The 16,040-nt window shown below is 43.4% G+C and overlaps 1 protein-coding gene across 14 annotated transcripts in view; it reads left to right on the top strand.

Moving 5' to 3' along the window:
• LOC118504533 overlaps positions 1-16,040 on the top strand; it is a 32,955-nt gene that overhangs the window by 9,593 nt on the left and 7,322 nt on the right. For 9 of the 14 annotated variants that reach the window (XM_036039087.1, XM_036039085.1, XM_036039083.1 and 6 more), the window contains 9 exons: positions 1,829-1,977; positions 2,570-3,977; positions 7,220-7,397; positions 7,467-7,705; positions 7,770-7,933; positions 8,029-8,165; positions 8,555-8,572; positions 9,136-9,273; positions 12,740-12,838. In XM_036039087.1, the coding sequence (XP_035894980.1) occupies positions 1,829-1,977; positions 2,570-3,977; positions 7,220-7,397; positions 7,467-7,705; positions 7,770-7,933; positions 8,029-8,165; positions 8,555-8,572; positions 9,136-9,273; positions 12,740-12,838 (2,530 nt within the window). The remainder of the gene's footprint in view (positions 1-1,828; positions 1,978-2,569; positions 3,978-7,219; positions 7,398-7,466; positions 7,706-7,769; positions 7,934-8,028; positions 8,166-8,554; positions 8,573-9,135; positions 9,274-12,739; positions 12,839-16,040) is intronic. The other 5 variants (XM_036039088.1, XM_036039089.1, XM_036039090.1 and 2 more) reach the window with 5 other exon arrangements.

Genomic DNA, 16,040 nt, shown 5'->3' with positions numbered 1-16,040 from the left:
CGATCGGTGAACTGCGGGCAATTGGCAGATTCATCCCTGCCAACTGGTATTTGTAAACGCAAACAAGTGCGCTCCAGTTCAGTCAAGTTCATGCGTCCGTGAAAGCAGGGCCGCTTGACGACTTACCGAAAAAATCAATCAACTCGCACTGCTTAGCAGGCAGCCTTGTCCATAGCGCCGGGGGTGCACCTTAAGACCGGACCGAGCGCTCTGCAAGTAACCGGAGCGCGTGCAATTACTTAGTTGGTCGGTAAATATGGTCAACAATTGGTTGCGGCCAGCAGCAGCAGTAGCAGATTGAAATAGATCTACACAGTCGCTAACGAACACTGGGCCTGGGCCAGTGAATACGCTACTGCGAACATGTGTGGATGAATCGCTGGACAACTACGCGCTGCACTCACCACCATGCGGGAATCGGACGAGAAAATTGGGATCGCGGTACGCGCTAAGCGTACTAAACGGGAAAAGATTATTTATTTATTTTTGGAAAATTTGTAAATCCATGTATTTCGCTAAAAACAACAGCTAGAGCACGAGCCGATCGTTTAGGCCGACCGTGATCGATACACCATAAAAATGTAATAAATCGGGGAGGGGTTGCTGTTCTTGAAGCGAGAGCACGTCTTGAGTAACCTTGACGGTTTATGATCTCTTTTGGGGAGATTCGCTGATTTAGATTACGTACTGGGGAAAATCATTTTAAATTTTGTAATGATCGACATGTTACTAAGGGAAAAGAATGATTTAGCTAATAATTAGTATACTTCGGTGCATAGTAGAAAATGTGGACGCCTGGTACCTGGTACATTCGATGGATGCGCCTGGTACTTGGTACACAAGCATGGGAATATTCACAGAGATTTGAGCAATTTATTTATTTTTAAAATTTATTACAAACTTTTAGTAAATATCACTAGTTATTCTTTATTTAATTCTATTTTGAAATTGAATATCTCTACTCCTTACAAGAGTGTGTATGTGTTGGCCTATCTGTTTGATCAATCTACCTCACCGATCAAATCATCAACTCATCTAGCAAAACATTTTCAATCGATGAAATGCGTTGAGCGATCGATTGCTTCCCACCCGCGATCACCTAGAGATCGTTTTTTTTCTAGGTTTATCCTATTGGAGGATGCTAACCAAAAGGAGATGAACTCTTCACAAGCAGAAAGGAAAAACAAAATGTGAAAAATAGATCCGTAACCTTCCTACCTTTACGGAGCACGAGCGGAGTCAAGTTTTGACCGTGGTTCGCTAGCCAACCGACCAACCATCCGTCACTCACAACTAGTTTCCGTTTGACCGTTTACCGTAAATTAGATATACAAAGATGTAAACTGCCATTCAGCTATTTCCTAGTGCGGGCATCTGCTGCGATGGCTGGAAGATGCTGATGCTGCTGGCTGGCCGGCCGGCCGTGGTAGGCATGGGGAAAAGGGACCGAACGTACCGTAAGTGGGGAGTTCGAACAGACGAAAGAGAGTGAGCGAAAACTGGTAGAAGAACCCGCGGACCGACCCGGACTATCTGGAGAAAGTAGACGCACGGTTGGCCGGACGGTTAGCGGTTTCGGGCGGTGATGCGCAAAGGAATATAAACATCTTATTTTCGTTCCATTTTCAATCCATTTAATACATATTAGAATGCACGCATGTGTGTGGGGGGGCGGCAGACGTTTGGGGGGAGGCGAACAGTGTAGCGCCCCCATCGACGGACTTTGTGGCGCATATGAATATGTGTGTGTGTGTGTGTATATATTTAAACGTGTGTGTATTTGTACGATTATTGCTTATACGTATACGAATGTATCTTACTCTCGCAGGCAAGAAAACACGGAGTTTCTGCAACTTAGTCAAACCCAGCTGCATCAGTCATCGGTGAACATCGGGTTCAGTAACATTGTTTACAATAGTGCGAATAGTGAACCACTCAACAGTTCCCGAAGCGGCTCCACATCGTTAGCAGTGATTGGTAAGTATGATTGCTTTATTGTATGCCCTTTGTTGTCATGATCATCGCTTAGATTTCGTCAAATTCCTAAGAGAGTGAGAGAGAGTGAACGTGAGCCGAAAGAATGTTGCAAGAGTTGGAATTGGTGATATTTTAATACTCTAATGAAAGTAAACCAAAATAAAAAAAACCAACCATCCACTAATATCGCAAAAGAGCATTAACATCAATCATGGTAATCAGTATGCAGCAATAAAAATCTCGACTCATCCTAAGAACAGCAGATGCCTTCTCGCGAGATTGTAGATAATGTGGTAACAAGGCCACAAGATTCCGTCAGTGAAGTGAACAAATTGGGCAAAAATTGGCTGCATTTGAATATAACGTTAAGAAGTGTCGGAAAAAGAATAAGCTCGGTGTACTGATAGTACGGTGATGCGATTAACTGTTGAGCAGTATGTACGTGCGTTGGTGCTGGTGCAGGGAATGACTTTCAGTGAATGTTTTTGTAGCGTCTATGATTGTATGGTTAACGTAGCGAGATTCCTACACACTGGACATTTGAGAGTTCTAAGCGTTCGTGTTATTTTTTTTCTCTCTCGTAAAATTGCAGACAAATCAACCACCCCGAAAGCAGAATCCAGTGACCAAAAGTCCGGCCCGAAGTACAACGATCTCAACAAAACCTCGCTCTCGGTGGAGGAAAGCAATCTGAACTTTAACTTCGTCAAGAGCAATGGCAAGTCGGTGTCTGCCAACAACTGCAGCGGTTCGTACAAGGGTTTAGCGACCGGCGGCGCTAACAACGGTGCCGGCCCAAGCTCGCAGCAGCCGGGACAGGGCAAAGGGGCCACTGCCGGGGGCAACTATCCGTGCAAAAAATGTGCCGTCAGTAACAATCTTAGCAACCCGCCAACATTGCACCTCGGCGCTGGGGGCACCGCCGGAGACGCGCCACACTTCCACCACGTGTGTCACGACCCGTCGCACGACAACTCGAACAACAGCCTTAAAAATTCGCCGGCGCATGGCGGATCGGGCTCGTCGGGCCGGGCAGCCAACATCATAGCGTCATCGGCCCCGACCAAATCGTCCGGCAGCAGTGGCAGCGGCGGTGGTGGTGGCAAGGGCAGCACGCTCATCAGCTCCTGCCAGGGTTCGTTCCATTCGCTGCAGGGCGGTGGCTCGATCAGTGTGGACGGTAACGGGTCGAACCTGCCACCGTACGGCCACCACAGCGTGTCGTCGAGCGGTGCCCAAACAGCGTCCGGTGGGTCGATGCAACATGCCTGCAGCAACCTGCTGTCCCATCATCAGGTTCAGCCGCGCCTGAGCTACTCCACCAGCCACACGGACTCGCCGAACGGGAGCGGCACCGTCCTGTACAACCGGTCGCGCATCAACAGCCACAGCAACAGTGCGACGCCCGGTGAGCTCGAGCGGGGTGGAAGTGTTGCGGGTGGTAGCAGCAACGGCAAGCATCAGCAGCAGCAGCAACAGCAGCAACAGCAGCAGCAGCAGCAGCACGGCACCAACTACAACGTGTTTAGTGTGAACTACGAACGGAAAAGTGCCAGTATCGGGGGTGTCGCCAGTGGTAGCGGTGGTGGTGGTGGTGGTGGTGGATTCGGTGGTAACGGTGGTGGTGGTAGCTGTAACGGTAACGGTAGTAAAACGATAAACAATAGTAGCAACAAAAGCAATAATAGCAACGGTGCCATCAACGCGTCCAACAACAGTGGGAACAGCTACAGCTATCACGCGAGTGATATTAGCCAGCTGCGCAACATCATCGAGCTGAACAAGCAAGTGAACGATCTGAACTCGAAGAATGTCGAGTACAACCGGCAGCTGAGCGCACCGGCCGAGAACAATATCAACAAGAGCAGTAGCAACTGCTACAGCAACAGTGTCTACAACCTGTTTTCCAATCACATTTTGCCTCAGTATCACAGCAATTCGCCCAACACTAATAGCTTAAATCGTGCTAAGAAGAAGCGTAGCTACAAGCTCAATGGCAGGTAAATATGTTTGATTAAGTTTCATTCACATCTTTAGGATGAAGTTCACAGCAGGCGGGCATCGAAAGACACTAGAGACGACACTGTCAAGATGGTATCTCCTTCTTCTTTGACTCTTCTACCTCAAGAGGTCTTAGTCTGCTATTATTGACTTCCTTGGGTCTAGTCCTTTGGATGCGGAGTCGGTCCGGACGGGATTTGATAACGTCACCGTCTCGGTCATCGAATCACCTCCTAAAATGATATCATAATCACAATTTTCCACTATCCCGCACTAAACCTCCAAAACCCATACTACCGCGAATGATCAACTGCCATTCGGTAGAATCTGCGCCGAGAATAGCTGATGCCCTCATCTGTGAGCAGATCCACGATTTGCCCATGTCAAGGATCACACGCGTACACCTTCACCGATCAACCATTCCGTTCCCAATGAATTATGGTGATCTGTTTTTAGGTTTTGGACACAGATTTTGTTGATTCGGCCGGGTGTGCCGAGGGGGGAGTAGGAGGCACCAATGTTTACAATATCGATCGTGTGTACCAATTTGGAAGCGCCATAAACTAGCGTACTATTATCGGAGTGTGCCTCTCCTCGGCCCTCCTTGCTCAAGATGCGCACACACTTGCCCGAAGAAGATATTAAAGCACGAAAGATCCTCTCGGTGAGGAGGGCAATTTAATCAATCGGACTGTTGTTGGAGAGATCGATGTGAAAAAATACATTCTTGCGATCCTAACCTCTGCTGCCGCCTCCACAGCGAAGCTATTTTTGTACAGGGTATGAGGTTTTTTTTCCTGTCTGGTAATTTTGCATGACTCCACCAACGTGTTGTAGTAAGTACAGAAGCCAGTAGTACTCTCCATCGATCTTGCGTACCTTATCGGGGTTGAATGATATTTCCGGCACGAAGATTCCCGTTGCAGCGAATGAGCGTTTGTGTATTGAAAAATACATGTATTACAACCGTACCAGCATGAGTAGAGGTGTGAAAAATAAACCGTTTGATCGGTGGTATACAACTCATGCCCGTGCCATTTGCAACTGATGTACGTCGTGTTTATTCCCCGTTGCACCCGACGGACGGACCCGTACATGTGGAAGATCGATCGTTAGCGTGGATCAAAGCTTACCAAGTTTTCGGATGGATCAATTGATACTACTTGAAGTCGATGAGACTCATAAGTTTAGTAAGGGGTGGGAAAAAATGCTCTCCTTTTCTCCCATTTATAATTAGACTTGAAAGGATTCTTTGAACTTTCTTCGCCCAAATTCTACCGGAGGAACCGTACGACGGGTCGTGCTCTGGGACTGGGCTGGACTCAAAAAGTGTCCATTAAAACAGATTCATGCTAGTCATGCTTTTAACGAAATTAATGATCCCGTTCTGCCACACCTGCAACAGACTGTGGAGAGCAGCAAAAAGCAAATGGAGGAAACAGAAATCCTGCCAGGAACAGATATCATTGTGGACCTCGTGCACGTGCACTAATGGTGGTTCGTTTTGAAGTGTCATTCCTGCATGCAACACCATCACCGGTAGCGTGATTCCGTCCTGTCGCCCGTTTTCTCCACGCTTGGTGGCAAAAGCAACCTCCGCCCAAAAATGGTGTTCACACTAATCCTACCCATTGCAAACAACATACATTCACTATTTGCACAGGAAGTAAACAGGTAGCTGCTGCTGCTGCTGTGAACAAAAATCGTTTGCCAACTTTTTACCTAATTCGCTTTTCGCTCGCACACGCCTGCAAACAAATGTTTGGCCAGCTGGCTAAGGACACCGGATAAAATGGTGGCTGGCATGCTTTCCGCTGTTTAGGTGACAGCCTTGTGTTGTGTTGCGTGCGTGAGTGCTGTATATCGTGACAGGCTGATTCTCGCCATTGTTGCATGCTATTTGCTGTGGACGTGTGTGTTTGCTAAGCATCTCAACAAGTTGATCTAATAGTGCCGCACACACACACACTGGGACCGAACTGGGTGTGCAGACTGTACCTGCGTTTGGTTGATTAGAGTGTTGGATAGCTTGGCCAGGATCGTATGGACACGTTAACGTTTTTAGTGTTGCAGTGAGCAGTAGCAGCAGGATGCATTCAGTGCACACAGGCTTCAGTGTGAGATGGCCTTGATTTCAATGTCAAATAGCTGCGGCGATTGGTCTTAAAGTTCTCGCTGCGCTTTCCCTTTGCATACCGAGAGTCATTCGCAACCAGCGCAGCTATTCGCAAAAAAAAAACTGCCACTTAACGTCTGGGCCAGTGCACGAGGTCTTTTTAATTGATGACATAACCAACAAAATGATTCCACTGTTTCGGCCCGTTCCACAGCCCACGAACGATCTGCGTGGCGACACTAATGACTTAAGTGATTCGTACCGAGTGCAGATTCCATCTGGTTGTGTGCGGTACCGGGCCTAACCTGACCCGGTGCTAATGGTTCAGAATTGCCTGTCAGCCGACGGCGATACGCGGTCGATAGACGGCGATACGCGGTCGATAGACGGCGATACGGCGATAAATCTAAGGCTGTTTAGTGGCAAAATGGAAATTAAGGAATAGTATCTTCGCGGGGGTACGCTAATTACTGCCGGAATGGGCCGTGCGTTTCAAGTGAGTGAGTTATAGATCCGATGCATCTTGCGCGTGCGGAACGGCGATCTTATCGGTGACGTGCCTTACCAATTGGTCGGTGCACCGGGCGGGCAGACGTACAGTGTCGTACAGCGGTACTGATTGCTTCAAGCGGCGACAACCAGTACTCAGCGTGGAATTGCTGCACAACAGTTAGTTGTGCGTCGGAACCGGGAGCTCCACGGCGATCGTCGGAACTGTTAGTTCCATCAAGTTCAATTAGTTGAACCGGCAGAAGAAGGAGCTGTGGATATTGTGTCCGTCTGGTGCCTGCCTGCCTGGGGGGAAGAGTTGCTGGACAACATCGAACATATTAAGCCGTCGTGTGTGTTAGAATAGGAGCTCGTCGTCAGTTTGACATATGTGTGATCGATTCGCATGTCAATTAGTGTTCGTCGTCTGATTCTTTCCCCAAACCGGGCACAGCAACCACCGACAGTGAATCGTTTCCATTAAATTGTATTTTATATTCCCATTCCGGGGCGTCTCCTTGTCCTTGGTCTGTTTGCTTTCGTCTACGCGATGGAACGACGGTGCGTTGTGTCCGTGCGGCGTTATCCTTCTCCCGCTGCCACCATCACGGTACCGTCAACACCGTCCGGCACCAGCAGATTGTTCAGTGCGGCCAGCTCCGACTCCATAAGGTTCCACTCGAATCTTTCGAACCAAAACGATACCGATCTGCGGGTGTCGATCGACAACACCTGCACGGACTCGCTGGTGACTGCACTGGACGATGAGGCGCTGCTAATCACGGACTACATGAACGACATGGCTAAATCGAAGGTAAGGTTTGCGGGCGCACCCGATCGCCAGTTTGCCAGGGCTTAATCGGACTCGGTATCCACTTCGTAGGTACATTTTGATGACGTGTCCCTCTATGGCACACCGAAGGAGGAACCGCTTCCCAATATTCCTCCTTCCATAGAGAAACCGTCATCGAATTTCTTAAAGAATCAGCTGCAAGCATGGTTCCAACCGACCGACAATCGGCTTGCCATGAAACTGTTTGGCAGCAAAAAGGCGCTGGTGAAGGAACGCATTCGTCAGAAAACGGCCGGCCACTGGGTCATACATCCGTGCAGTTCATTCAGGTAGGTGTGCAGATCTCTTTCGGTCGTGTGATGGTACTGATGACTCTCGCCCTGTCTTCCACAGATTTTACTGGGATTTGTGCATGTTGCTTTTGCTAGTAGCGAACTTGATCATCTTACCCGTAGCGATTTCATTTTTCAACGACGACCTGAGCACCAGATGGATCGCATTCAATTGCCTGAGTGATACAATCTTCCTTGTCGATATAGTGGTCAATTTTAGAACAGGTAAGGATGGCACATCTCCGGCACTGATCGATTGCGAATTAAACTTGGGCGAAATGTCTCTTCCTTCTCTCGCTCTCTCTCTCTCACCAAAACAGGTATTATGCAGCAAGATAATGCGGAGCAGGTGATACTCGACCCGAAGCTTATTGCAAAGCACTATCTAAAGACGTGGTTTTTCCTGGACCTGATATCGTCCATACCGCTCGATTATATTTTTTTAATTTTTAATCAGGTAAGCAGGTTGCGATGGTGCCGAACACGGATCTGAACCGAGCTAGTGGTTTTTCTAGTGTAGCGTTTTGGTAGTGTCTTTATGTGCTAACTAGTATCAACTACTTTAAGCAGGACGTCTGTACGTCTGTGCTACGGTTTCTGTTCTTTTACCTCTTGTTTTTTAAATCTAGTATTTACCTCTTCTTCTAAATCTTCATTTTTGAGCCTCCGTTGTTTTTTTGTTTGTGTTCACTAGAATAATCTTTCCATTTCTAACTGTTGTGCCGCTTCCGTACCAGTATACAAAACAATGCCGCTAAGCGTTTCCATGCATGCCCTTCCCTGTACCGCGCCAAATTGTCCAAATTAATTTTTCCTATTTTGTTTTTTCCGTTTCTTTTTTTCCAGATGCAAAAGTACAGTCAGGTAAGGAAGGCATGGATAACCATTTTTGTTCCGCCCGCCAGCTGAAATTGCATTATTTCTCTAGCTCTCTAGCTCAGTATCTCTTGTTTGAAGAGTGGACGTGTATTGCTATTAGTACCGACGCCACCCGTCAGCGGCTTCCCTTGTTGCTCTAGCTGGTTTTGTCACGTGTTTAAGTCACCTAGGCGTGTACGTGTGTGTGTGTGCGTGTGTCTGTGTGATGTAGAGTTGCTCCAGTATTAGTGTGGTTCGCGAGTATGTCCGTTGAATGTGTTGTTCTTGTTCTGTTTTTGGGTTCATATTTCAACAATAGCTAGAGAGGCTGTCCTGTAGTAGCGGGCATTTGCCGAGCCCGATCCCTCGTCCGATTAATGCAGAAGCATTAATGGTTTTTTTGGTTTTTGGTTTTGTGATTATTTTTTTGTTGTTGGAATTTTTCTTTGGCTAAACTTTCTAAATCCACACTCCACGCTGTGCCGATTGCAATGTAACTCAAACCAAAATTTTCCAACACCCCCCCGCGCCGAACACCGATGTGGGGTTTCGTTTTTCACCATTCGCAGGATTTTTCCGATTCGTTTCAACTGCTCCACGCTGGCCGAGCCTTGCGCATACTTAGATTGGCCAAACTGCTGTCGCTGGTCCGGCTGCTCCGGCTTTCTCGGCTCGTGCGCTACGTCTCCCAGTGGGAGGAAGTCTATGTAAGTACCGGTCGGGGGGTTTGTTTTTTTTTTTCGGGCGGTTCACTCGCAACTACTACCACAACTACTACTACTATTACTACTCAGCGTTACTTCCCTTTTTACATATTTTTGTTTCTCTTTACCTTACGTTCTACGTATCCACCTGTATTGTTTTGCGTGCCTTTGTCGTGTTCAAATGATACTATGAAACATCCACACACACATCCACACAAAACAATACTCAGCTTTACACAGTATCGCCATGTTTTATTACACATATTTTTATTTTAAACCCCGTACATTGCCAAGCCAACAATACATACAAATACTGTTCAACATATTTATTCCTGTGCTATTTCTAAGGGGGACATTACTTATGTGTTGTTTAGTTTTTTTGCTTTTGGTTTTTCAATCCATTATGGATCGAATTTTCCGTTTCGCCCCCTCCCCCCCATTCTCGTTTTTCTGTTCTGTCTCCGTCATTCAATGTTCGGCGCCAATCGTTTTCTGTTTTCCTCTTTGTATTATTTGTCTGCTTCTGGCTTCAGTGCGACATCAGTGTTCATCCAAATGCGATCACGTGCGATGTAACGAAAGTGTTTGCGATGTAAACGTTTATGTAACTTGTTTCATATACATACCATATACCATATATAATAATATATACATTTTTTTGTGTCTGCCATGCGCCGTTATTCGCCGCTTTAAACTGAATGTATTTTTTCTAACAGTACACAGTTTTCGTTCGGGCTCAGCTGTGCAGCAAAAATAAAATCACAACTCACGCTAACACACTGCATCACACATGATTGAAACTGTTTAAACATGTAACTTTTTTTTTCTTAAAAGGACATTATTCAATCAATTACTTACTCAATAATTTATAAAAAAAATTCAAACTTATTTTTCTCCTTTCCACATTCATACCAAAGTTCTCTTGTATGCTTTGCAGACATCAAAGCTTTCACTTTAAACTTTAACGATTCCAAAAGCTTTCTTGTTTATGTTTCTATTATTATCACATACTACAATATACTTAGCAATTTTTTAACACCGCACAAACTACTTTTCTAACGCTTACACAGTAAATTATTAAAAAAAGACTCATACATACACAAGCATACACATGAAAAAATGCCAAATTTCCGCACCAATACTGATGCAGTTGCAAATATTGTACGGTCAGCTCTTCAGCACAGGGTAGAGTTAGTAGGTCGAAAAAAATTGTTTAAATAATAGCACTTGAAACAAAGAAATTTTCCTTCTACAGAATGAGTTCATCAGAAAGAGTACCAGTTCATTTTTTAAAATTCGAATCCTAACGGTCAAAGGCTTTGTGTTTTAAGTCGATGTTGAGTAGATGATTGGGCTAAGAGTGATCGAAGGTACTCACTACACCCTCCCCGTGTGTTGGATCGTGGCAAGCCTCAGCCCAAGCTTTTGTTGTTAGGCATAAAAGAGCATACGTCACGATGTCATTTAGACGGGGTTGCAGGACCCTTCCGTTGGTTTTCGTTTCGTCATTTGTTTAAGGTTGAACTTTAAATACGGGAGTACCAAGTACAGTAATTGGTCGTTAGCATTTGTTTCGCTGCTCGAATTGCTGCTCTACTGGCTGGAATAGTGAATCGTGTTTTCCCCTTGTTTTTTCTTCTTGTTTTCCACTTCTTTCCGTTCCTTTGCGTTCCGTATCGTGAATCTTTAGAGCTAAAACCATTGTGTCTGTATGTGTTGTCGTGGTTTGTGTGTTGTTTAGCAAATGCAGTTTTTTAGAACGGTACAGGGCATCCGGATTTTGATGGCAAGATCGATAGGTTATTTCGTTGTATTTTCTAACGGCCACAAATCTATCAAATTGCTACCCACACCGACATTTACTGTCTCGTTTGCATCGATTTTTACATCAAAACCGGTGTCCGTCCACAGTCGAACAAAAAAAAAACCTCAAACAATTAGCGATTATTCTGTTATGTATTTGTATGTGTGTTGTTAGCTGTATTGTTTAAAATAATCAGGGTAACCAGATAAATTCCACAAGTGCTTAACAAAAACCAAAGTTAAACAATAAACCAACAACATTCATGTACATTCCCTTACGCACCCTTTACAATCGTATCGTTAACGAGTGTGACACATACACTACTGTATTACCGATTAGGTTTCCCCTTTCCGGTGCCAATCAATCATTTATGTTTCAAAAGTATGCTTTTAAAAATTGATACATTTTTGTTATAGAATACTAAATTTAGCCACCTTGCGCTTCCGGGATCTTCTTCATAGTGGGAGTCGCCCTGTGCGTGTCGATTCTAAACGTCTCGTTTGCGTTGCTGCTGCACCGTTGTGAAACACACACATAAGTGCGCGTTATTTGCACGCTCTGCAGATTGAGTGTTTTTTCGCCTCTTGTGTTCCTTTCTCTACCAATTACTTTCCTTGTATCGAAGAACTTCACTGTGAGTCTAACAGTTTAAGGGAAAAGAAGGTTAAAATTTTCTATTGGAAAAATGCATTGGAAAGTGTGTGTGTGTGGCGTCCGTCTATTGGTGTTTATGTTCATAGTCGTACGATACAAAGATAAGTAAGTGAAGTGAATTAAACCGTCGTAAACCACTTTACAAAACAAACCTCACTACAGCATCGTTCATCGTGTTGACCACCGTTACTAACGCTTCTTAGGAACGCCTTCTAGTGTGTTGTTGACTGTGTCTGTGTATTTCGTTAAAGTTCATCCGTTCATAACAAAACAAAAGCTCGTGCGTTCGTTTGTGTGGGTTGTAATGATGTTTTTTGTTGCAAAACTGGAATAACATGTTTGTTTACAATTTAAAAAAACAACCCCATCATACCTGCCACAACTGCACAAAACATGGTTGAGTTTCTGGTGTGCGTGAATGTGCTTTTATCTCGTTACAACCAATCACTCACACACTCTACTCCGTTACGTTATAGTCCCCGTTCCGTTCCGTTCGTGTCGCCGATGTTTTTGGTGGAACATCTTAACTAACTATTGTTTATGTTTTGGTTTTTATTTTAACAAACACATATTTTGTTAGACAACCCCCTCCTATCGTGCATTACTACCTCTCACCTTCCCTGTTGCGATTCATTAAAAGTGAACTGTTTGCTATCGGTTTCCTTATTTTTTCCTTTTTGTCTGTTTTACTTAAGTTCCATTACCGTTGTACCATCCCCACTATTAGATGTCGTCCCATAACTTTCCACTGCACACCATTTTGAATGTATGCTAAACCCACATCACACAAAGTGCTATCCGAAACCCTTTCCGGCCCACACCTCACGCTTCCCCTCCACATCACTACCCATTCACAACCCCCAAAACAAAAACCCAAGTACCAAGTGATAATCATCTACCTGACCAGACCTACACCACCAACCAGCATTCCCGATTAACCATGTACCTTGTACGCATTAATCAAATAAAAACCGTCATTTTTTTAATCGATTATTTTATATACAACTTTAGATACTTCAAAACCTACAAAAAAAGCATTCTAATCGAAGAGGGAGATCCTTTCAAAAAGAACAGACTAAAGGTTTTTCTAAGAGCAGCCTTATTTTGAAGGTAATTAAGAGAAAGAGAAAGCGCTTTTACTTCCTTATTTTTAACCGTTTGTTATTTACATTATCAACAAAAAAAAAAAAACAACTTAGAAACCATTCGGTAAATAAACGTTTATCGGCAGAATCTGTTCAATTTCTCGCTTATTTCGCTTTTATATATGCTTAGTACAACAGCAACAAACAAAAAATCAGTTTTTACTTTTACCCGTTTTTTGGCTAGTACAGCAATTTACATTAACCGCAATATTTTGAACAAATCAAAATGCAGTGTTTAATATACCAAAAAACTACAAAAAACATATTACATATATGCATCTTGCATCGCATTGCGGCTTGTTTATATAGAGCTAACGTAGAGCAAATGAAATAGCAAAACTAAAACAACAACTAAAATCTTACCTGCAAGCACCTTAGCACTGGCAATTCGTGTTCCTTTTTTTGTGTGAATAATTGTTTCAGAATTTACGCTTTCCCAACAGCAGCAGCCGGTACGTCTCGTTCTTTCAATCTTGTGGGGTTTCACTGCTGGACCCATTAGGCGATAATTATAACGTTGTTAAACGTTTTGCAGCAAAACGATAGCTAAACGTTTCATTAAGATCCTACTAAAATTATTAGAATACTTGCTCATGAGATTTTTTTCAATGATCGCGTATGAACGTTACTACCTACTACCTACTAGCGATAATAATCGGCCTCACATACTATTATAATTCCCCAACGGTTACGTTCTCGATGCCAGATGATGTAGATGTTAATTTTACAGACTTATCTTTCTAGCATGCAATTTTAACTATTAGCAGTAGCGTTATGGAATGTTTTTTTATAGTTTTCTTCTTTATCAAACGTTACCTTCATGTTCTTCTTCAACTGTTTTACTTACCTTCTTACGTTATGATATCAACAACTAATACCGTGCAAAACAAACGCGTCCACAACTATATAGCGTGGGCTTATCTACTACTGAATCGCTGAACTGTGCGATGTGCGTGGGTTGCTAAGCTTTATAAACCACGTATTAGCTCCTTGCTACTCGCAATCACTCACCCCTGTTATATCCATCGCCGTGTAAAAGACAGTGGTTTTTCTTACAACCAGTCATAACTAGTGTTTAAAATTTGTTTGTCATTAATTGCATTTTGAAAATCGAAAACCGGCTAAAAGCTTGTTGCGCGTCCCAGAAAACACAAAGCTAATTAGTAAAGCGAAATGTGAATTTCATTTGGGGCGAACTTTATAAACATCATTGATTACATGAAATCACTTTATCTGGGCTAATATATAACAGAGTATTGTACAGTGCAGGACAAAAGAGTAAAACTCTTTTTGTTTATTTATTTTCGATTATGACGGCTTGATGCCGTATGGTCAGTAAAACTTATTTTATAATTTGATATTTTGATAAAGTGTAATCATACCAAAGTTTTAAAAATAGCATCAGCAACATGTTTGTTCATAGATTACCAAATAATCAAATTGAAATCAAAAACTCAAGAAAATTAAAAATATATTAGTAATTGAACATTTTTAAAACACTTATAATATCCGAGCTTGTTTCCGAATTATCCGATTTATTTTCAATTTTTTAGATTACAAGAGCTCGTTTTCGAGCAATACGACTTAGTTTATAGTCAATGTTTGAAATAGAGTTTAGAATGTTAAAAACATAATCATAGGTATATGGAATGAGCTTAGAATTCGAAAATTAGTTCTCCTCCTTAAAGTGGACCCAATTTTTAAACGATCCTAACTCCGGGTCTCCAAAACTTAAGCCACACATATCTCGCAACAAGTTGAAAGAAATTGTTACTACGTATAGCAATTTGTGATAGGATGAAATAAATATAAGGTGTTTTTTTAGCAAGATTGTGCTATCATGCTCGTCCTCATTTCTCTCTCTTTTCTGTGTGTGGCTGGTTCTTAATTGTTTCTGCAGCTTTTTGGGAGTTATGAAGCTAATCCAAATAATTAAATGAATGTTTCTTAATTAAAATTACAAACGACGTAATTAATAGTGTGGTGTATCTAACAAAACTTTATAAACTTTCTCATCTTAACAACACTGCATTGTTCTTAGAACAGTTTATTTAAGATGGCTCATTCTCTCTAAATGAGTTTGCCTAACATTGCCCTTTATCCCTAACCCTTTTCTCTCTCCCTCTCTTTCTCTCTCTCTGGCAAAATGGTAAACAAATGAGCTACCCCGTTCGCTCGTTGCGCTTCTATGCCCAAAGTCGATTGAACTAATTAATCAGAAAAATCGAAACAATAGCCCACACCACCACAATAAAGCCCCATTTCTCTCACCCTAACGCCGCCCTATCTTTTTGCTCCCTTAATTGAAAATGTCCCTTCTGCAAAGAAGCTCATCTTCATCAACGACAACAACCAAAGACCTCCCCAGCTACAACAAAAAAACTTTCGCCAATGTTTCTTCCCAAAACCCTCCAACCACCATGCATTTCTTACCTCTTAAAACAAAGCAAAACCAAACAATAGCAACAAAACAGCACAAAGCACCTAAAATTCCCCCCGTGTACTTTCGCCCAACCCGACTGGCAAATCGTTGATCGCACTAGGAAGGTTGGTCGGTGCAAGATTTGCTCTCGCGCTCCAACAACCACCAGGCGCCTCCACCAACTACCAGGCGCCTCCATCAACCTTGCCCCGCTCGCCACCATCTCACCTTCATGATTCAACACATTTAAGTGGCTTCATTAATCATCATCTCCATCGCGTAATCAACTTACGGCGATATATTGTAATAATCGATACTACTGCCGCTTCTGCTTCAGCTACACTTTCGCAAAAACCCTCCAATACTATGTACCTTGCGCGTGTATTTCCGGTGTTGCTCTTCCCTTTCCAAGCAAAGCTCGTGTACTCTCGCTCCTTTACTTTCTTCCCAAATCAGCAAAAAAATAAACCCCCCCTCTTTTATATATACATTGCCACCTTTCCGTATATCGCATATATCTTTCGCCGCGTAGCGTTTGTTGGCAAGCTGTACTTTATGCGCTCCGCATAAGAAAATATGCTACCTACAGATAGAAACAATACGGTGCAATGCTTAGCAGCAGCAGCGAAAGCAAGCAGTAAGCAAAAACAAAAGCTAACTCTTTCTCTTTACATACTTTCACGTAAGAAGAAAGTTCATCTTCCCAGTATCGAATCGAATCGTATCGAAGGCGCAACCGACAACT

This window comes from Anopheles stephensi, chromosome 2 (genome assembly GCF_013141755.1).
Source record: "Anopheles stephensi strain Indian chromosome 2, UCI_ANSTEP_V1.0, whole genome shotgun sequence".
In the NCBI taxonomy this organism is placed as follows: domain Eukaryota; kingdom Metazoa; phylum Arthropoda; class Insecta; order Diptera; family Culicidae; genus Anopheles; species Anopheles stephensi.
Note: the sequence above shows the minus strand (reverse complement) of the source record. Positions and strands in the feature narration are given on the sequence as shown.